General features: G+C 40.7%; 1 protein-coding gene across 3 annotated transcripts in view; it reads right to left on the bottom strand.

The window, feature by feature from the left end:
• The window catches only part of LIMCH1 (LIM and calponin homology domains 1), a 180,758-nt gene that overhangs the window by 4,977 nt on the left and 152,502 nt on the right, over positions 1–23,279 (bottom strand). For all 3 annotated transcript variants that reach the window (XM_027642662.1, XM_027642664.1, XM_027642663.1), the window contains 13 exons: positions 20,133–20,226; positions 16,961–17,133; positions 16,174–16,279; positions 13,824–13,852; positions 12,729–12,812; positions 11,025–11,117; positions 9,983–10,087; positions 8,526–8,662; positions 7,605–7,729; positions 5,656–5,779; positions 4,283–4,360; positions 1,642–1,750; positions 669–771 (listed from right to left, as the gene is read on the bottom strand). In XM_027642662.1, coding sequence (XP_027498463.1) covers positions 669–771; positions 1,642–1,750; positions 4,283–4,360; positions 5,656–5,779; positions 7,605–7,729; positions 8,526–8,662; positions 9,983–10,087; positions 11,025–11,117; positions 12,729–12,812; positions 13,824–13,852; positions 16,174–16,279; positions 16,961–17,133; positions 20,133–20,226 — 1,360 coding nt within the window. The remainder of the gene's footprint in view (positions 1–668; positions 772–1,641; positions 1,751–4,282; positions 4,361–5,655; positions 5,780–7,604; positions 7,730–8,525; positions 8,663–9,982; positions 10,088–11,024; positions 11,118–12,728; positions 12,813–13,823; positions 13,853–16,173; positions 16,280–16,960; positions 17,134–20,132; positions 20,227–23,279) is intronic.

The following is a 23,279-nucleotide window of genomic DNA, read 5'->3' as shown; positions in this document are numbered from 1 at the left end:
GCCCATCTTATATCACTGTGACATCAGTGTGAAGATGAAATGCTCTAGTAATTTGGTATCAGTCACAGAAATCCAGGACTCAGAAGGACATTCAGATGACCTGCTCTAAGGCAGAAAAATGCATCAAGTCTTTTTCTGACATGCAATTGTCTGTCTCATTCTTCAAAATCTATGGCATTCAACACTATTTAGAACACGTCTGGGGATGCCACTACAAGGATTTACTATGAGTTACAGAATGTTCTTAATATTTTACATGAGCATTTTGTCTGCAAAAGGGAGGCCTGAAGACATAAAAAACAGGAACTTCTCCAAACACAGCCAAGGGTCCTACATCTAGTAAAATTATCTATATTTTCTCAAATGATGTGAGAGATCCAAGCCTCCAGGTCATGCAATGCATGCACATAGTGTAGGAGTTTATATTTATGCACAGAAACAGCCTTTAAGTCTAATACTGCTGAGCAGAGATCCTCTGGGCAAAATTTAATGGGCATGGAAACCTTTTCTGACAAGAGAAAACAATTAAAATGGTATGGGAAGGTTTCTATTCCCATGGCAAAGTTATGCCTGAGTGTCAAAGCCAGGAGGAGACAAATCCACCAGTTAAAATCATGGCAACAGTAGTTTTACAGTTCCCTGTCCTTTGGACAGGATTTGGTACTTACTTCTGGATCGGATATAACAATCATTGCAGTTAAGAAGACCATTTCTAATCCTGACATCTGTCCCAGTCGCTGCGTCTCCCAGCTGTCCCTTGCAAATGCCACACTGTCAGTTGAAGAACAAAGAAAGTGAGACCATGACCTAATGTCATAACTCTCCCCAACTTTTTACTTCTCTTTCAGTAGTTCTTGGAACAGTGAGAAAAAACACCCTCCCAGAACCCAGCCCATACTCCTGGGGAACACTGCAAATCAGTGAGAGGGTTTTTTTACAGTCAAAAGTGTTTACGACTTGATTTCAGCAGCCTCCTCTTATATAGAAGTGAAGTCTAGTGATTTTAAGGGACATCTGATTTTAAGGTTGCATTTTGGAGTCAGCCCAGTTGTGATGGATAAAGCTTAGAGAGACCAGAGGTTTAGTTTGGGTAAATGTCTAAAATCAAAAAAGGTTTCACAAATGTCTAGTACCACTTGGGCCAGAGATAATGGAAATGGACTTTCTGAGTTCTCTAAAGAACACTTTGAGTTATTTCCAAACTGAAACACTTAAGAACAATCAAGAAGTATTTCTGTTGAGAAGTCCAGTGAAAGCCCGAGTACATCATTCGTTCCACAGTCAAAGCTTTCCAACCATGGGTCAGATCAAAGATGGCTTTGGGACTGACCTTGCTTTTGGAAGGAAAAAACCCAACAACAACAACAAATTACAATAGGGAAATTATATGATGCTTCCCCCTGTAAGCGTGGAAGCTAAGTTTGTTTGCTTGATCAGAGGTTTTAGTCCAATTAACGTCTGACCGCAAAATAACATATTAGTTGCATTATTTCCACTTCTTTACAAACAAACAGACCTACATAAGAAATATGTAAATCTGCTGGTCCTCTCCTTTTCAATTTCACATCTACAGCCCTCAATATACTTTCTACTTGCACTGTGCATGACTTGAGATTTTTCTTAATAAAGCAAGAGACATACCCTGAAGCACTGAATATGGAAATAAAGACCGAGTGTTTCAATAATCATGGCAGCTCCTTTTCCAAGAGGGAGCCCACAGGTAGAACAAAGCTTCTTTCCGCTGACAGACCTAGGAGACAAACATGGCTTTAAGAAAACAGCAACTGATGCTAAAATGGAGCCGAATGTTTAGACAGGTTTATGGAGAGGGACAGGACGGCAAGAGGAAGCACTGGGGCGGGGGGTTCATGTGAATACATTCTGAGCCTTCAGCCATGTTACTGAGTCTGCCTTGCAGACAAGCAAGCAAAGGATTTAAAATGCTTGAATGCACAGCAGCTCAGACACATTTCCCTGCCAGTCAGTTGTGCTAGACCAAGGGAGATGCAAGCCTCTTAACGGAGGCCCGTGTGGCAGGGAACCATACTTGTGGACTCACAGACTCACAGAATGGTGAGGGTTGGAAGGGACCTTAAAGATCATTTAGTTCTAACCTCCCCTGCCATTGGCAGGGAACCTTCCACTAGACCAGGTTACTCAGAGCCTCATGCAACCAGGTCTACACCCCTAGCAACAGGGAGCCCAATGGACAACCTGTTCCAGTGCCTCACCAGTCTTATAGTAAAGGGTACCTAGAATTAGTCAATGCCACAGGAATCAAAGCAGATGTTCACACAAATTACCCAAGTCAGACTCAGCCTGGAAATTCATCAATTTGTTTGTAAATGGACTTGCTCCCTGCAAGTCAGAAAATAGGGATGCTACTCTTGTACCTAAACAAGCTGGTGAAGTCAGCAGTGCAGTGTAACTGCAGTAGCACAGACCAGACACTGGCTAACTATTTTCAGTCTGTGCTGCTGCAGCTACGTGTCAGTATTACAACTAGCTAGAGAAAAGCTGAAATTGGATCTCCATTTGCAATACCAAAAGTACTTCAACTTGTTCCTTCAGCAGTCCCATCTAGACCTTTTCAGTCAATCTGCTGTTGGGTGACAGTTGGGTGAAAGTTCAGAGCCCCACAAATAACTGGTACCCTTTTTCATAATGGTTTTAATAGCAGTGCAGGTGCACACTTCTATGTTTTTCACGCTCTTCCCTTCTCACCTGCCTGTCACCCTGCCAGAACTGATGATTGGTCTTGTGAGATGAACCTGAGACCAAAAGGGATCCCTTGTCATTATGTGTCATCCATGCTTTATTCATCCAGAGCTGAAACCAGGAGAGAAACTTTGCAATACCTCATGAGTTTTGAAAAGATGGTTTGATGAAACTGTACACAGATAAGCAAGTTTACAATGTCTTGCTTTAAGGTTTTGATGCAGCAACATATTAAGCCAGACACAGATCTGGACTGCAGCATGACAAAAAAGCCATTTTACAAAAAAAAAAAAAAAAAAAAGAGAGAGAGAGAAAGAGAAATAGAAGCAGCAGAAAGACTCATCATAATTAGAGAACTGTCCTTGCTTCCATTTAATCCCTGTCACTCCTGAGTCCACCATGTACACAGACAGCACAGACACATCATTGTCTTGATAATTATTCCTTTTAGAATAACTTTTCTGGTTTTTTTACTCCCCTCCTACAACCTTAAGCATTCTGCTTCTATGTCATTCTTAAGTCCACCTCTGTTTTCACTTCTCCACTATCAGAGTCATAAGAAGTAGTTAAAGTGTTGGATCAAAGCATATAGCACTTAGGGAAATTCTTAAGAGTCTTCTAATGTTTTAGTGGAATAACTAATTATGTTCCATCCATTGTTTTCAAAACTAAGATTTATTCCAGGAAAAGATCTTGAAAAAGGGTCTCAGATCAGAATATAGCTGCTAAATAATATGAAATAGCTATCACAACTAGCTACCTATAACAAGAAATTATCTGCTATTTCACCAAAACTGCAGCTAAAATTAGAAAAACATAATTGTTCACAGAAAAAAATTTCAATAGTTTCATGTCAATGAAAGTGACATCAGAAGGAGGACTTTGCGATGAAATGTGAAGAAAAATGTAATTTAAATAGAACAAAAACTTGTTCTCTTCTGTGTTGTATTAATTTATCCTATTTAATAAGTCAACTGATTTTAATATACCGCAAATTATCAGTGATTCAATCAGGTTACAGTTAACATTTATTTAGAGTTGGTACACATAACTCACTAAAAGCTACATAGATTGCTTGAGAGATTTAAATCTCTAGGAGACTAGGATGAATGCAGATAAAATCAGTGAATAAAGCAAAATGTGTTTCAAGCTTGGAAATTAAAGGAAGAATTTCTTTTTAAATCAGCAAGTGTTGAAATGTTTAGAACATACCTTACTCCTGAGCATGTGACTATTCACAATTAAGACATCCTTTGGCTTAAGTGCTCTGAACTCACACTTAACTGCTTCCTTTGACTGAGGCTTATACTGTCTCATTTCAATTTCAGTGATATGCAAGAGTCCTACAGTTGCTTTCTGAACCATGTTATTTGAAAACATAACAATAGTGCTGAAGCAGGCAAGAAGAGGAGCTACATGGTTATCCCACGGACGGTTATGAATTGCAACATTTAGAAGAATTAATAGTGCCTCCACATAATACTAATGCGATTTACACTGTAGCAGTTCATCAGTGACTACAAGATGCGTTTGGTCTGCAAAATTCCTTATTGACCTTTAGTACCTGTTGGGTGACTGACTCAGAGCAGCAGGAGAGCAGGGAGATGATGGCCCAGATCGGAAGTTCTCATGATAGCCTGCCCTGAAACACAGGAGGGAAGATGCATTACTACAGCTGAAGAACAATTAAAACCAGATTTTGCATGGAGAAATTCCAGCTGGTGAATATCAGGATTCCCAGTCTAAAGACTTTATCTGAGATTAAAAAGTTATTTGTCCATTGCCATTTTGATACAATGAAAAATAGCACACATTTTTTGGTAGCCTCCTTGCTACCTTGTTACTGAGGTAACTCACAAGGTGATGAGCCATGTGGAGACTTCTGTCCACTCCATCAACCCAACATAGCAACCATCATGGTGAAGGAAGGTTAAGCCAAGCCACACCACACTGCACTGTCTGTTGGCCCTTTACTGAGTAAAAAGGCAGCTACCAACACCGAAAGGTGGTTTATTTGGATAATGGTTAATTTGTATGCATTCTACTCTGCAAGAGTCTGTTGAGAAAAAGAATGAACGGGGTTTTTTATCAGAAATCTTAGGATTGATTCAAACTCTCACTGCTTAAAACTGTTTACAGATTAAAAACCAGTTTTCTCAAACTTAACTACATGCACAAGCAATTTGTTCTGAGGAACAGGTAATCAAATCTCAATCTACACTAGCTTTGACTGGATACAAGCTTCAGAGAGGTAACACAGAAGACTGTGCTCATATATATGCTAATGAAAACAGATGTTCCTTTCTCAATACATAGCTCTGCTTTTTGTAAATATTAGGCAAGCAGATCCCTTATTTACCAAAAGAACTGGCGGTACCATTCAGTAAGGCTTACTCAAAAGCACAAGGCAAAGCAGCAGCAAAGTATAAGATCTCACCAAAATTTACAGCAGAAAGAAAATACTAATCTTCATGTATCTTCTTTTAAAAGCTATAATCCCTAAAGGACTCACAAGTAGCAATCAATGTGTATTTGGAAGCTGGGGAATGAAGTTCTTGGATACCAACTTCAAAGAGGCAAACTTAACCTGACATTCCCACTCTGATATTTAGCCACTTCCTAGCTATAAATGTTTGTCTCAGGAATTTAACAAAGTAAGCACATGAAAAGTAATGCAGATGAGTGCTTAAAGAGAGAAGGAGAAAGAAGAGTGAAGCAAGCAGAGGGTGTGCTCCCTCTTTAAATTATTTACGGGGTGCCTGTAATGAGAAACAAAGTAGATAAATGTTAGCAGTCTTGCTGGGAAAGCCAGGAATCAAATCGGTCTTCACACTGCAGGACTAACGAAACTTAACCTAAAGAATGCTGAGCAGGAACACAAGGGAGAACAGAGCAAGGAGGACTTCTCAGTCTCTCCAATAACCTTTACTTTCTCACCTCCTTGCTTCCCCTGCAGAGCTTGGCTGCTGTCCCGCAATCTGGCCTGAGAATGGTCTCTGCCGAATGTCCTCTGTGCGATGTGGAGATTGATTTGTCAGCAACTGCTGATTCCAGGAGACATCTACAACGAGAGGTGAGGAAAACTCAGTATTTGAGGCAAATTTTGTTTTATTATTGTTATTTTATTGCTTTTGTCAATATTTATGGACGAGCATAGCCTGTGGACACACAATAAAGAACACGAGATGTACTGTTACTTAAAACCAAGCTTTGAGAAACCCCCACAAAGTCAGAGACAGGCTCTGCTACATCAGAAGTCCTCTACGGAACAGTGTTCCTTTGCATTACCTTTACATACACTTGACCTACCCTGCTGTTGAATCTCAGTTTCTGAAGGGGGAAAGGGCAAGGTCAAACAGCCATTCATGAATAACACTCGGGAAAATAAAGTATTGTTGTCATAACGAAGGAAGCACCAGAGACACTGAAACTTCTGTGGAGCCGAGGGATCCAAATTTCTCAATAACAAGAGTTAAGGGGACGGTAGCGTAATCACTATTGACAAACAGTAATTCCCTTGTAATTTCCTTCTCTGCTTCAGATGGTTGCCCAAGGCTCAGTGACAATAACAGCCTCCCAGTAATATGCAGTGATCTGTGTGATGCCCAGGCAGCCAGTCATCCCATCTTTGAGAAACAGTGCACCACCTGGATCCTTCAAGATGAATTTTGTGGCTCACAGGCTGGGCAGAAGCCTTACCCTGCCATGCACCAACCAGCTGGTTTAGAGAACAAAAACTTTGCTGGGGCCTATGAAAGGCCTGTTACCTAATTTTGATGTCAAGACAATAAAACCATGGTCCTGACTATTTAAGGGCTTAAGGAGAGAGCAAAGATGGGATGATTTAAGAGGCGAGAAAGGAACTGCCAGAATACTTGCAGGGGACCAAATTGTTGAAAAGAACCTAGAAAAACCCTGATAAGTAGAAGTCGTTAAAAACTGTCAAACCTATATATATTGCTGGGTAATATATTGCTGGGTAAAATATTCTGCTTTTTTTTTTTTGAGTAACCCTTATCAAAGCACTAAGAATACAATAAAACTGAGACAAGGAAAGCAAACCTACTAAGTTTAATAAACTGAATTTGCATTTGGAGTAAGTAATAACACTGAAAACTTTTCCATCCATAGATGCTTCATTTTTTACAATCATGAATTTTTATGCTGAATTGAAAACAAAAATCTAAAACTTTATTTCAAAATCTACATTCACTTTCTGTTTTTAGCCCTAATTATTTACTTTCCACTGTTCACTTGTATTAGATAGTGATGCTAAATTAGTGAATTTAACTCTTTTTTTTTTTTTTTTTTTATGGTGACCCTCTTGACAGCAAATTTTTGGGGAAATTCCTTCATTCAAAAAACACCAATACTTATGGGAGTTTAAAAAAAATGAATTAACTTTAAACGTCATCAGACACTTTTAACGACAAAATTGAAGCATTTGTCACTTTAGGCTTGTCTTGAAAAGGTTACATATCACATGAAGTGATTTTTACTGGACTGAGACTGACATAAAGAATCTAATTATATATCAAAACACAAAGTAAGTGTTGGAAATACGCTCTTTGTATAAAGATAAGCACTATTTATGTAAGATTATGTAAAAGACGGAAGATAACTGTTTTTAACTGCTACTGTGAACATGGGGGCCTACAAACAGGAGCCCTACCTGCTGCTAAAACCATCATCTGTGATAAAGACAAGAAGAGTTTAAATTTCACCTTAACACATTTATCTTTGCTAACAAAAAAAGCTTCTGAGTCTGAAGCATTCCCATTTTGAAGATACGTGTGTACTGTCAATTTCCAAAATTCTTTGAGTTAGATTTCTGCTAGATTCCTATCTGGAAAAGAATATATGCATATTAAGAGTCTTATTCTCACCCTGAGTCAATGGCAGATTCAGCCTGGCAGGTGAGCTGTGCTCCATCATCGGCATGTGGTGCTCCTGTTCACTTCCTCCTTTCAAGATACCTGTCTCTGGGTATCCTGAGAGCACTTTATTTCCACTGACAATAAAAATAAGTCACATTGTATAAATAAAGCCAGGAAAAATTTTACCTAGAATATAAAGGCAAAATCGGACTTTTGAATATCAGTCTATTTTTTGCAAAAAGAGTTTTATTACTGTATCAGCAGTGACAAAGCAATGAGGATAACTTTCATGAATTAACAAGTTTGTCTCCAAATAGGCCAATCCTCCTGCTTACCTCAAACTGCCACTTAGATGTGCTGAAGATCATTTTGGATTTATGAAAAATGCCTTCTTAGACAGAGAAAAAGCTTTTATCCATGTTCTCTATACAGTGCTCAGCATCATCAGATGTCTCTCCTCTTTGTGAAACCTACTAATTAGCAGTTGGGCAAAGTCCAGGACTTTGAACACCACCTGGCAAGTTTGGGGATGGCACTTCTGAGATAGCTGGGCAATTTCACTCAGATTCTGAGTGAAAACAGCTACTGCTCCTTTATTCATTCAAAAGGCTTGTGGAATGTACACAAGACACAGCGCAGTGACATACAGAGAGAGATGTCTGAGCTGCCTAAGGTCTGATCTGGTTGGTGCGACAGCCTCTCAGCAAAGCCATACACCAACAAAAACAGCCTTCTGATATGCACAACCAGCACCTTGCATTGCCACATGTGCATAACCGTGCAGGGTGAGGGAATATTCATATATTGCATCTATCACCAGGCCACTAGATGCTGATGCTCCAGCATCAATCACAGACAGATGTGACATCCCAGGAATCTACAGCACACAAAGCTCCACAGGGCTATAAAATGCTTAGGCTTGATACATACCTCCTCTTTTCTTGCCAGAGTTCATTTTCCTTGCTTTTCACAGATGGTATACTGTCCTGCTCCCAGAGCAGTTTTTTCTGCCTTGTAACTTCTTTTTGTTTGCCTTCCTCTGGACAGCTGTTTGAATCAGCTGAGTTCTAAAAGACAGAAGAAGAACAAACAAGGAGTTCCCTTTGAATTTGGCATCAGCACACACATGTGAAAAGTACAGGTAGCCCCTAGATACCTTGTTTTGACACATCTTATTATCAAAAAGAACATCTCACATTTATACTGTTGAATCTGTTAAGGCTAACTTTGGATTTAATTAAGACTTCAGCTGAAACAATCAACTAATTGGACTAAACTGAACACAAAAAAAATAAGGGACCAACCGATTTTTGGCAGAAATCCTTGAATTACTTTGAGAGTCTAAACAGTCTCCCACTGGACTTGCAAGGACTTCGTGAGTGACCTCAGCTTGTTGTCTATGCCTAGGGACAAAGTATTTGCTCATATGCACTGGGTATCCTCAAAGGACAACAACCAGTTGTCCAAAAGGTACTGGAGTGGTTCATATCTGACTGGTGGAGTTTGAGTAAGCCATGGTGTAAGATCCTTCACTTCTGGGTGCAGGCAGTGCCCCGAACATGGCATATGCAACTCCACCCAGGAAGTTATTTCTACACAGCCATGTGGAAAATGGGCCCTGGCTTATGCCCTTGCAAAGGGATGAGTGATAAGAGGGGGCAGGAAGGGGGAGAGGAAAACCAAATGATACAGTACTCTTAATCCTGAAGTTGAATGGAAAAAGGCAGATGACTGGGCACAAGTGCCTCAGGCAGGAGCAAATTATGTCTGGGAATCCCACATTTACTCTACTGTGATCTCACCTGAGGTGTCATTCTCTGATCTCTGGCAAAAACTTATTTAATTATATGCTAGATGCATTTAATTAAAGATTCTGTCCTGTATGAATAAAAAAACTCACAGAGAGTGAACATTCCTCTGTTTTGCTACTTTCTAGGAGGGATGATGGGAGAGAAAAGGAGGAAAACTGGGTAGGCAGGATTCAGTCTCAACTGAGATATGCTTAAAGCACTATCTTACGCTCAAGATTTTGGATTCAGGGAAACCACTTAAGATTTTTTTGGCTTTGAGAAGGTAGTTAAAAGAAACAGAAAGAGCTAATTGTTTTTTCATGGCACCAGTTAAAGAAGAGAAGCAGCTGCAGAGAGAAAGTACCACTCTCTGCTCTAGTTGAAAATCGGATGGTAGCAGTTTGCTTGGGACTACGGCTCTTCAGTTGTGCAAATACACAAGTTACCGCACTCTGAGGTATCACCAGTTACAGAAAGGACCTAGGGAATATCCTTACTCTTACTGCTCCCAGACTTCAATAGCCTTTGGCAAAGGATTAAACTTAGCACTGAAGATGGCTTAACCTTTACTGCCTTATTACTCCATGAGAAACTCACCACTGTCTTGTTTCCATCAGTGGTAGAGGAAGAAGAGGAAAGGAGCTCAGCAGAGTTTGAAGAAACAATGAATGGAACTACAGTATCCTCAATTATCTTGCGTTCCTAAAGAAAGAGGATCAGGAGAGAGAGAGTGTTAAAAATGCAGAATGTACACTATGAGCTTATGAAGTAGAAGCATAAGGTTTGGCTACGTGCCATATTTAGACAGCTAGGTAAGGAGCTGAGGTACCAAGAATAATGGTAACACCTCAACTTCTAATTTGCTTCAAGGTTTTGCACTTCCTTTCTTTTCACCATTACCATCTTTGACATGGAATTTCCAAAACTGGAAAGATTATTCCACTTGGAATGGCACCACTGTTTCACATAGCACCAGTCTATTAATTTAACATAAAAATATGAAATTACCCTTGGTACATGAGAAACTTATTCTGAAAGTTGAAAATTTCTTTTTCAGATCACAAGTATGTTTCTCAAGCACAGATGACAAAACATCAATTTGTGTAACATACTAGACAAACTGAAAACATTAATATTTTCCAATTTCTTCCGATAATGAGCCATGAACAACCACTATCTTATGTATTGTTAATATTCTACAACTGCAAGTTTTGAACACCTTCTCTGGATTTTTTTTTTTATTTTAAAAAAAGGCTAGTTACAAAATATCTACATGATCAAGCCCAAGGCAGACAACAATTTCATCTGAAGTTCCACCAAGTCTAGGCACCAAGTATATGCCAAAGCACACAAGGCTCTGCCTCGAGAGGGAAGTCTGAGTGGGCCCAGACACACCTGCACAGCAACTAGACACCTCCACCTACGCAGACATTCTGGATATACCTGTCCAAATGTTTAAGTATTTTTTTCTCACCATCTATGGCATTGTTTAAGAGATGCCATCCTCCTGAGAATTTAGCCTTGAGAAGTCTTTCATTAATTAATCCAGGGATAGGATTTGTTTTTTTGCTACGTAAGTGGGTGTATTTAAATAAAAAAAAAAAAGTCAATAAACAACCTCCTCCTCAGAGTCTTATACCTCCTCGTAGTATCTACGTTCCTCCTCTTCAACTTCTCTCTGGGCCTTTTCCCATTCCTCTTTCAGTTTGTCCTGCTCCTTCTGATACTTCTCCTGTACATGAATACAAATGCAGGTAAATTCAGATAATTCTGTATTAGGAGTAAATTCTGTATTATCCCCACAGTGAAAATGAACCTGCCAAGACTGGTTTAATCAGAAATAAGATGAAATAGGAAGGTAAAAATTTGAAACATCCATGGGTATCAAAAAAAAGCTTATTTTCCACTCTTCTACTTGTTTCTAGCACTTATATTTAACATCTTCAAACTACAAGGAACTTTTGACACATTAGAAGAAGTTTGTTAGAATTTTTAAAATCTTTAGTCAGAAATTAAATCTATGCTCAACAATTTCAATAATCCCTTGTTTATCATACAGGATTAAGTTTCAAAAAGCTATTGCACACCCCAAAACACCGAAACATGAATTTTACATTAAAAACTTCAGCAAATGAGCATATAAACAAGCAGGTTTTGCAGACACTGGTACTAATTTAAGAGAGATGCCAATAAAATTTAATGAGTAATGAATACCTGTGCAAGTTTAAAAGATACATGAATAGTGTGTAAAGGTTTGAAGAGAGTAAGCTTCTAATCAGCTAAGTAGCTTACTTTCTTCCTTGATGGAATGATTTCTTGAGAATTATTTTTACACAAAAAATTATCTCAAAGAGGTGTTTAAAATTGTTTGCCAGAACCGGTTTGAATATAGAGGACAATGGTGATGACCATTTCTATTTTACACCAGTTCCAACTTCTGTTCAAATTAGAAACAACATCTGCCTAATCCAGAAGAGATGCATTTACTATTGAGAGAACACCCCCGTATGTCAGAAAAATTATTATAAGAATTTTACAGCATTTTAAGAGGAAACAACAATATCAGCTAAAAGAAAATAATCTCAAGAAAGCTGTAGAGACATACAAGTCATTCTTAAAAAAACCCATTTTATTATTCTCCATCCTTTGACAGTTGTTTGCTCTTCTGTTTTATGGAAGAAAGATATGATTTCTTTGGGATCAAACCTAATCATAGTTTCAAAAGACACTGCTGACTGACTGGGAAATTCAAGTGTTCAGGGTCACTGCACTTCTTCCAACTAGGACACAAACCCAGCATTTTTAGACCTTACCATACCACTAGGCAAAACTAGCGGTTGTCTTGAGGATGCTTCCCTCCCTCACAAAAAAACCCCAAACCCAAGTCCTTTCATGTCCAGATTTAGCTTGATATTTTCCAAGAAGAACCTGTGAACAAAGCAGAACTCTACAAAAATCTATTAAGACCATCATTTTAAAGAAGAGTTGCCTAGGCCTCAGGGGCAGCAAGGCTTGACAAGGAGGCTCCAAGTAATTAAGTGACTTGCAGTCTATGCTAACATACTTTAAATATAATGGAGGACTAACACATTTGATTTAACTCTGCACTGGAATGCAGGACTGAGTCCTTTTGGTCTTTCCATGAAGTGGGGAAGGGAGACATGAGAGTGCCTAAACCACAGACAACATGTGTGTATGCTCACTTTATCACTCATCTGCCACAGAATTCACTCAAGAATCCACAGAGGACACAGAGAACATGACATTAAATGTCCAACTTTGGTCCAAAGGGACAACTCAACAGCTAAATGACACGGTGGAAGACATATAGTTTCTTCCCTACCTGAAGCAAGCGTTCTTGCTCATGTTGCCATCTTTCCTGGCGCTTTCGCTCTTCTTCTGGATCCCAGGACCAAAAATTGAAACGCTTACATGAAGGAAAACCAATCTATTAGGCTGTGACACTACACTTCTCAAGGCCACCAGAGAAAGCTGCACTTCACCTGACCTAGCCCTGCCAATGAAGTTACAATCGGAAATTGAGAACTAATGGTTCTCTGAGTTAGCAGACAATATTCTTAGCTTCACTGATACTTGGAATTGCCCACAGGTATCCAAATGATAAAAACAATAATTTGGATTGCAAAGAAAGGCTCAGGAAACTTCAGTTGGAGGGGAAAAAAGAAAATTATCTTAAAGAAAGCTCTAAGCAGCACTGAACTTGCAAGTACTCAAATTTAAAGAACATACCTATTTTGTTTCTCTATCTTCTGTGCAACATGAAAAGCAATTTTATGTTGTAAAAAACATTCTCTCATTTTAGAGGTCTGCCAGTATAACGGCCTATAGCCTTGCTTTGAATTTTTATCCATAATGAAATAAAACCTCAAGCTTCACTAAGGATTCTATTATTATTCTATGATACATTTAAAATCCTTATAATCGAGGGCAATTTTAGACACTTGCTGTCATATCCCTTTCCACTAAGAGGAGAATTTGAATCTGATAGGAAGAGATAATGTCTATTTCTATGTGACAAAGAGAATATAAAATACTGTGTACTTCAGAGTAGGATTTGCGGTGTGTTGGGTTCTTTTGTTTTCATTGAGAGGACAGTAGAATTGTAGAGTCCTTTAATTTCTATGCATTTAAAACAGAATGGATAATTTACAATTACATATTATTTCAAGACTGTCATGTTTTAGTGGCTCCAGCAACTGAGTACTGTATAGCTACCATTCTCTCCAGAGAACAGGAGAATGCATGAATTTCAGATTCAGACTGTGCCTTGACTTGGGTTGTACTTTTTCTCTCACGTGTCCACGAGAAAAAAATTCTCATTCTGATTTATGGATGTTACAGGATAGTTTGCACAAAAAATTAATTTTTGCTAAACACAAATCTCTAAACCAAACAGTGATGCAAAACAGGTACTCACATTTGATTTGTCACCACTATCAGATTCAGCTATTAAAAAAAACAGAACAAGGAAACATTAAATCTAACATAGCAAAATGTGCTTAGCCTGCAATTAAATCTACATTATATCTGTATAGGAAAGCTTCTTGTTAGTTTCCTATTCGCTCCCACAACCAAATGCAAGAACGAATTGCAAGCAAATAAATCAGAAAACCAGATTACACCCATCACCAACAAAACTACTTTTTATCTGGGTATAGAGGAGCACAATATTAACTACCAGGTTCTACTCTACCACTAGCTAATGCCATCTACTTCTGGCCACAGATGTTAGCAGTGTTCAGACACTGAGTGTTACCTACCTTGATCTACTTTTCCCTTCATGATTCAGTGCAAGGAAGGAAAAAGTACAGCAAAGCTAAAAGGATGGGACTACACTATTCAAGAGCCACAGTTACGAAGAGAACCATTGCCATTTTCTATCCAAATGTCTTTGAAAATTAGGCTGATTTAAAGAAATTAAGAAAAAGGTATTTATAGGCAAGGGATTTCTTTTGGGTGCCCGAGAACAGAGCATCACAACAATGTGCAACCCAACAGCTCTTTGTCAACTGTGCAGCAGGAATAGATACTTTCTACGAAAGCAAGAGGTAGAACAAGTCCCCATGATCATCAGTCTTCACCCCAGCCCCGCGTCCGAAGACACCTACAACTGGAGGCAGCAGAAGGGCTGAAGTTGGTCCTTGCGCCGCATTTACCTGACTGTGAGAAAAACTGTGAGCGCCGCCAGTTGTTGCGAACCCTAAGCGGAACCGCGGCCCCGCGGGGCGGCTCTGCAGGCAACGGCACAGAGACAAAACAAGAAACAGTGCGGTCAAAAAGCAATGACAGACTCTGAGACATGAGCCACCTCGGCCACAAGAGGGATTCTGACTATGGTCGCTTTGGCCCAGTCGGCCTCTGCTGGTTTACAGTGGACCTGAAGATCACATGGACTGTCTGTATTTAAATGCTACTTTTGCAACATGGCACCTGAACTTACATGAGAGCTCTAACAACTCATGCTAGTCAAGGGCAGCCACCCTTTCAAGTCTTTGCATGGTGCTTGCATTCATTCCTATTGCAGATACAGGATTTTGTGATCCTTTCAGTGCTCCACGTGCTGTGAACACTAGAGTGCAGCCAAGTCTTTCAGCACCACTCAGAAAACAGGCAAGAGACTACACTCTGTTACTTGATGTTTGGACTGATTCATGCCTAACATAAAACGGTGTCGTTCTCAAAGTCTGTTTGGGTATAGCACCTCCACACTGAAAACAAGTGAGAATTCTATTCCTTTTCAGACAATCATAGAGTGGTGTGGGCTGGACTGAACCTTGAAGATTATCTATTTTCAACTCCCCCCTGACACGGAGGGGGACACTTTCCACTAGAACAGGTTTCTCAAAGCTCTATCCAACCTGGCTTTGAACACTTCCAGGGATGGGGCATCCACAACTCCTCTAGGCAACCTGTTCCAGTGCTTCGCCACACACAGAGTAAAGAATTTCTTCCTAATATCTAACCTAAATCTACCCTCCTTCAGGTTAAAGCCTTTGCTCCTTGTCCTATCTCTGTGTTGCCTTGTAAAAAGTCTCTCTCCAATCTTTCCTCAACAGATCACCTTCAGGAGTTTCCACCTTGAAAACATTGGGTTAATCAGTATATTACCTATACATAAACTAACAACTTAGGAAGTTCTCAGGGGTAAGAAAACCTTAGATGATTTTTCTTTCTTTCACAACCTATATCTAGACATCTCTAAAATAAATATAAAATCAAACTACTAAACATTATCAATCTCAAGTAAAACTTTGTCATGAAGGTGAGGGAAAAAAACGGTTCTGTTTCGAAAGAACTTGTGTTGTTGTGTTGGGCAGCAGTCAAATTCAAGGATGTGCCCAGATATGTGTATTGTTCATCTGTGAAAAGGAGTTCCACGTGAGCAGCTGAGTGCAGAATGCAGACCTCCAGAAAATGTTATGGTAAGATAAAATCAAGTGCTAAGCCATTTTCATCTGTGAGCAGCAGTAAGTAATACTCACTGGCATAATACATTTTTTATTGCCAGGCCAAGTAAATGCAAGACAGGTCTTTCTCTGCCCCCCTCCACTGTGTCATATTTCTGCTGTTGTGTTTAAGGGGGACAGCCAGAAGAGTCCTTTGCATCACAGAAGCCACACTACCAATATCAGTCAATGCAACTAGAAAATAACTATAATATTTTAGCTCCGAAACCCTCTAGGCCATTGATTAGGCACTTCACCCTGAACACCACATGCACATATCAGCTACGGTCTGCCTGAGTTCTCCAAATGTTTTTTGCTCACCTTGTAGAACAGAATTATGCAGAGTAACTTGGCTAGTCTCCGGTAGTTTCTTTAAAAACGGCAACACTACACTCCCCTTTTGTTCCAGGGCTTTTGTTTTAATCACCTGTTCAGACATTTGGGAGCAGAAAACAGTATTAAAAAACCAACAGGTTCAAAGGTTAATTTAAACCCTTCCTACTTATTTTCTGAAATAACATTATCAAAGATGAAGCCTCTATCTCCAGAATTACAACAAGGAGTTGCAGTACTGATGTCCTGTGAGTAACTGGTAGCTGTTTGCTGTTGACATTCACACTGCCCTGCACACCAAGGCTGATCCTCTAACAACATCTAACTAACCAATATCTAACTTACCCGACAGAGCAGTACGGTCACAGCCATTTGTTCCCTCTGCCACTACCTGCACTTGTTCAGCACTTCAGAAGGGTAAGCTCCACTGTCCACACCTTCTGGATACTCTGTCCCCCTAACAGGGGGTGGGACTGGGGTTTGTAGGTTTAGTTCTCATTTCTGGTCCAGCTAGTTTCCAGTTTTACAGGTTCAAATGCTACAAGCAGACACTGCGGAGTTCCTTTTGAGAGGGAACTCTCTGATGACCGCAGGATTTGGCAACAGAAACCATCCTCCAGGGTGGTTGGCATATTGTTTTGAATAGAATGTCACTCTAGAAGTGACATAATGTAGAGAAAAATATCAATTTGCACAATAAATATTTCCATGTGAGATCCTTCTCCTTTTTTGTTTTGTTTTTTCTCCACTCCCTCTCTTCCTTGCCCATACATACCTCTGGTGTAGGAGGGAGCTCTGCTTCCTTCTGCTGTTCCATTTCAGCTTTTTTCACATCTTTGTTGCTTGAAGCAGCTTCCTCCAAAGGGACAGGACTGGGAAGAAATTCTAATCTCTTCACAACAGGGTTGGCACAAGCTGCAGTTGACTTGAATTGCTTTTGATCTGAACCTAATCCATACATAAAAGAGATAATATTGCAAGGTTAAGACACTTTTTGACATAAAATGTAGGCCTATTTCTTACAGTCCACTTTCTTACTTATATTTGAGCCCATTTACAGCCTGTTTTGAAAAAACAATCTTTTTTCTTCAACACAGGCAAAATTAACCTCTCAGAGAAGACAAGGCTTTAAGAGAGAAATTCATCTGTCAAAATGTAGGTGCTTACACTTGACTTAGACATCATGGAACACCCTTCATGGTCAATAAAAACAGAGAAGTAGTTCTTGGGAAAGACACTCCTCTTTGGCTGAGTTGTAGCCTACAATGTGCCTTCTGAGCTAAGATCTCTTCACTGAAGTTGTGTGATGAATGCTATCCTAAGAAGCTACACAGAAAAGTAGCTATACCACATTGAATATGATCTTACAGTCAGCACTGGAGGATATTTCAGCTTGGCTATTTCCACTAAATCACATCAGTTAAGCATTAGACGGCAAACAACTGTCCTAACAGGAAGTCTTAGACTGAAATAACCTTGTTGTCATTCAATTCTTAAGAAAACACAAGCTGGTGCTGGGTTATGAGAGAAGGGACCATGAGCACACAAGTCTACAGCAGAGAACTGTGACACCTAGACTGCTTACAGCTGATACCACCACTGGAAACACAGCAGTTGCCAGCATACCAGGCACTGCATAAGCACCCAGGTATCTCTCCAACCCCCTAAAGCAGAAGCTTCAGATCCTGTCCCCTTTTCAATCACAGTAGCAAAGGCAGCTTCTGAATGTACCTCTTTGACAGGCTAGGAGAGTGAGCTAAGGAAGTGATGTACCCTAAGGCTCCACCAAGAACCTGCACGCAAGCAGAGACAAGGGCTGCTCCTGCTGCCAGGCAGATGCACCCTGCATTGGAGCAGTTCCCACACCATTAGAGGCACAGGGGCCATAGCATGTGTTCTAGTTACATGGACCAGGACAAGTTTATTACTATGTGGGTATAACCAAAACTGTGTATTTGTCACCCTATATGTCATTTCTGATGGACTGTTAGTAATGGATCACTTGCAGCAGCTGCCCAGGGCACACCCAATGACTCAGTTATGATAACTCCCCTCCAGGGAGGCATTAGCACCTTCATACCTAGCCTGAGGGGTCATCTCTGCTAATGGGTCATACTGGACTGGCATAATAGGCAGCTGCAACACCAGACCATCAAAGACTCCAAAAATATCCTGTGACTCACAGAGTTAAATCACCCATTGTGAAATTCCCTGCCCTAGGGGAGGTACTGGACATTCCCACCTGAAGCTGAGCATATAAAATTTTGGGGTTTTGGGACTTCTGGTATCACTTATCAGATTGAGAGGAGGACCAGAACTCCAACAAGACTGCCACTGCCACTGTTGACAAGACTGCAATCATTACCTCGACACTGCCACCATCATCTAGACCAACAGGTTTTCCTTTCCTTTTACTTTGCACCCAGGGGAACACGTGATGCTCAGTACAGGGGCCAATGAACATTGTTCTGTTCTTGTCCCAGAGGGCTGGATTATACATCTGTCTTTGTGGGTTAAACCCAGTTTTTGTCTGTATCGTTGCATCTATTGTAATTTATTTTTAGTAAATTTTAACTCTGACTTCTAATCTCTCTCAAGTTGGGTTCATTTCTCCTGCCTGTTTACTTTCAAACCAGCACAGCATGGAATGATCTGTCTTTTATTGAACAGCAGAGGAGGTTGCTTACTCTACAAGAAGTTCACACAGTTTGGACCACATCTATCCCTCCAAAGCAGACATAATAAAAACCCCTTGTTACTTTACCATTTCAATTTTTGCAATGCTATCTCAGTTTTCCTTTCCAGTCAATATTAAACTTTGTGGTCAATACTTAATGTTTACCATTTCTCATAGCTGTTGAGCTGGAGACAAGGTAACTTCGTGATTTGTAGACAACACCAGCTCATCACTGTTGACTCTAGAGAGGAGAATTTGTTTGGTTCATCACAAGATTGCACTTTCTACATTACCTGCCAAGTGCAATTCAAGATTGTCACCCTATGTACTCTGGCATCTACTAGCTGAAGCAATTAAGTCAGCTAATGAGCCCTTCCTAACAGGGGAACAAGCCCTTGTTAATCTTTGGGGAATGGTACTTCATCGATGTTCACAGGCAAAGCTCAACCGTTTAAGTCACATTTATCCTCAACAAACAGTAGCATTATGCTTACATAACAATTACAGCCAGAGATCTCATTTAAATACATATTTGATATAGTACTTTTTACTTACCCATGCCAAGCTGAACTTTGATAGACCCATTTTAAAAAATGAAACAAAAAAAAAAAAAGACCATGAACTTAGTATGGTAGCAGACAGCAGATAAAGTGCCTACTCAAAGAAAATGTTTCAGAAACACACTTTTGAGGAAAACAGATTAAAATTCTACCAGAAAATTCCTTTCCCCAGATTAGGAATCATGCATAAAGGCTTTAAAGCAGAAAACTGTGAGTTTCCACAATACTGTCCATTTAAAGCCCCTATGACAACTGAAGTGCCCCTTCCCACTCTTTTTCTCCATTTCTTAATGTCTTGGGGGGGGGGAGGGAGGTGTTAAACAGAAGCTATTCCTGACTGATAGCTTCTACCCTTGCTGCTTTCTAGTTATAGCACACTGTGGCACTGGCTTTTCACTTGCACAAACAGCAAAGTGGGCAACTTGCACCCTGAGTATTGTGCAGTCAGGTGTGTCATTTCAACCACAGAATGACAGCGGTCTGTCATCCAGTCCAGGTTGGAATGGGCCTTGACAGACCATCTACTCCCACCTTTCAAGGGAAAGGGAGCCTAGAGGAGATTGTCTAGCACCCTGTCCTGCTGCACCCGAAAAAACTCCTGCCATGGGGACTCTACCACGTCCCTTGGGAGGTTGCTGCAGCGAATGACTGCTCTGACTGCATGCAATTTCATTTTATGTGGAGATTTCTGACATCTGCAGCACACCCACCTGGGGATGGGCACACCGGGCAAGCAGGGGCTGTACCGTTGGGGCTGGGCTCGGCCTGTGGGCTGGCAGATCCATCCGCTTCCACCGGGGAGGCCTGGAGAGAGGAACACAGCACAGACAGAATAAGTGCAGTGGAAATAAAAGCATGTGTTAATTCCTCAAGGCAACGCTTGTTGCTCTCCTTTATAGTGGGTTCTAACTAGATCAGTTTGGAGCTCAGCAGGGCACACAGGAGTATGTTTCAGAGCAGTGTGTGCCAGTCGGGTGTTGAATCACTGGGCTTTAATCTCCTTTTCAAATCACTCATCATCAGCCATTAATGTGGCTGGTTTGGAATAGCTCCTACAAGCTTTTAAAATTGTAGTGTATCTTGGATTGTGTTAGCTGGAAATAAGCATACATTTCACCCCCAGTTTCCCCTTCCAGAGTAACACAAAAATGTATGCATTAGTGAATACATAGCACATACTAGGGTTTGAAAAGTGGCAAAGTAATTAAATACTTCCTCTATTTCACGGTTGTCTAAACAATCTGTTATCTGAAGGGAAAAGCCAGAGTTGGTATTAAAGGTAATGAAATACTTGAAATACTACTAAGAGAGGACTGAAAAAATATGGTGAGACCATATCAAGCCAATAATTCAAATGGCTTTGAAAAGCAAGCTTCCTGACCCGGGGCAGGGCTGTTACAGAGTTAAAACCACACTGTCAAAACAAGGGTAACACTTCAGCTGATCTATTCAGCAGCTTCCACCATACACCCACTTTTCCAGAAGGCAAATAAAGAAAAATCTGCAGCAAAGTGATCAGCCACTTCCCAGTGCTTCTAACGCCAAGAAGATTTAGAAAATGGCACATTCAACAGAGGAAAATAAAAAAGACTACTTTTAGAAATAAAAAGTAACATATTTCAGAAGTAGTCTGTTGTAGACTCTCTTTTCTGTCCTCCTTCCACCACTTCATCTTATTAATAGATGCAAAGGAGGAAATCAGACGAAATTTTCTCTTTTCTGCAGGCAGGAATCAGACTTCCACCATCTGCACAGATCCTGTTTCCTATCCCTGCAGGCCCGCATGAGCCTGTGGCCCCTTATCCAAACATGCCCCATGAAAAGCAGACCTGGGCTCTAACAGCTCAGTCACGGGGAACATCTGCTGGCAGTGCCAGCAGGATGACAACACCTGTGGACACACCACAAAGCTCCAGAGAATTTTGCTGCTGGCAGAGCTTACAAATCCCTGCATCTCCTTCTCTCTGGAGGGGGACATGCTTTGAAGAGGGGCAGGGAACATGTCTGCGAAGATGCCCTGCAAGGAAATGGTGTGGACTGGTTTGGGGCCAGGGCCAGCAACCCGGTCAAGCCCAGCAGGAATTCAGCAGTGCTAGGAAACAAAAGGAGCCTGAAGCTGCCAAGGGCTGTGCTGCCACCTCTCAGTAGGACAGGCACCACATCACAGCCAGGAGTCTCTAGAAGCGGCAGCATGTCTCATCCAGCACTTGCTGGAGCTGCCTGCCTGCCATCCTCCCCACTGTCTGGTGCTTTCCAACACACCTCTGCCCACCCTCACCCTCTGCCCCAGGCAAGACATGGAGACACATCCCCCACTTGTCTAAAAGCTGTTCTCAAACTGGATGAGGCAGATGGAGAAATACAGTCTCCAAAAAGATAACATGGAAGTTTCAGGACCTCCTCTCCACCATGTCCATCTGTGAATGCATCTACACCAAGAGCAAACAAGGCACAGACCTCTCCCTCCATGTTGTCCACACTCCAAAGAGGGACAGTCACTGGAGATGAGGCACAGGCTAAAACACAGGCCCCAGAGAAATGCTCCAAAGACTGCAAGTCTTGTGCCCCAGAGGTTTGCCTCTTGCCATCTAGTTGCTCTTTTCTCTCATATAACCCACCTTGCTTTCCCCCAGCCCATCTTGATACCAACCTGTGTTTCACTAAGAGCTTTTACACTGAAAGCCTCAGCAGAACACTACTGCAACAAAAAAAATTTCTCCTTCAGCCTCAGCCTCTGGCTCCAGATACAACAGCGGCCAGTGGAGAAGATACTGGAAATTCTTCCCAACCTTGCTCAATGCAGAAACAAGTATTTTTTTTCTGCATGAGGACAGTCAGGCCAGTGAAACAGGCTGGCCAGAATATGTCATACCATCTCTGCCCTCAGAGATTTTCAAGACTCAAATGATCAAGCCCTTAGCGACCTGTTCTGATCTCATGCCTGATCCTGCTTTGAGCAGTAGACTCAGCTAGAGACCTACAACTTGAATTATTCTATATCATTCTAAAACCTACAAAACTTTGTTAAACCTAAACAAATGGCTATTATTGAGAGCTCAGGATTTGCCCTAAACAAGGTAGATTTCACCTGGAAGCAAGAGGCTCCAAACCTACTGTTGCAAACCTTGTGCCCTTCCAAAGAAATTGTTGCAAATTTCAATTATTAATGTTTAGATTGTTATTATTTTTCGTAAAACAATGGAATTCTGCCTCCGCTCTCAAAAAGCAACTGTCCAAATTGAAAAAGTAAAATAAATAAAGAAATTCAACTTTAATTTCAACCTTGGAGGCTTTGAAGCCATAAACGGTAATAACCGAAAAAGTGTTAAAAGTGTTACATACACTCAGGAAGGGCAACTGCTGACGTCAGCTGGGGCTGGAGAAAGAGCACAGCCACACTGGCCTCTCAGTGGGGTTAAAATGCTCAGTGAATGCTGAGATGATGCATGATGCACTTTTATCACCTCTGGGTGTAGAATCACCTCATGAACCTAAACACGGTGCTGTCATGTAGCTATCCTGCAAAAGTGTAACAACTAAATCTACCCATAACCTATATCCAGGAGGTTGAACGAGGTATCGACATAAATGTTATTTATAGAAAAAAAAAGAGCAACTACTTGCTGCAGGAAAATGGATTTTTACAATGGCACGCTGCAGAAGTTCTGTTCCTGCTCACGAGACTTGACTCCTTCTCCTCCCTCTGGTAAGCAATTAAACGCTAGTGACATACAGCTAAAAATATAAAACTGATTAGTAAGTAATTTATAAAAAATTTAAGTCAACTTCACTGGGGAACTCTCTCATTTCCACTAAATCTATTTATAATACCAAGCTAATGTAATATTATCTAGTAT

Source organism: Corapipo altera, unplaced genomic scaffold, assembly GCF_003945725.1.
Source record: "Corapipo altera isolate COAL_440 unplaced genomic scaffold, ASM394572v1 22, whole genome shotgun sequence".
Lineage (NCBI taxonomy): Eukaryota > Metazoa > Chordata > Aves > Passeriformes > Pipridae > Corapipo > Corapipo altera.
Note: the sequence above shows the minus strand (reverse complement) of the source record. Positions and strands in the feature narration are given on the sequence as shown.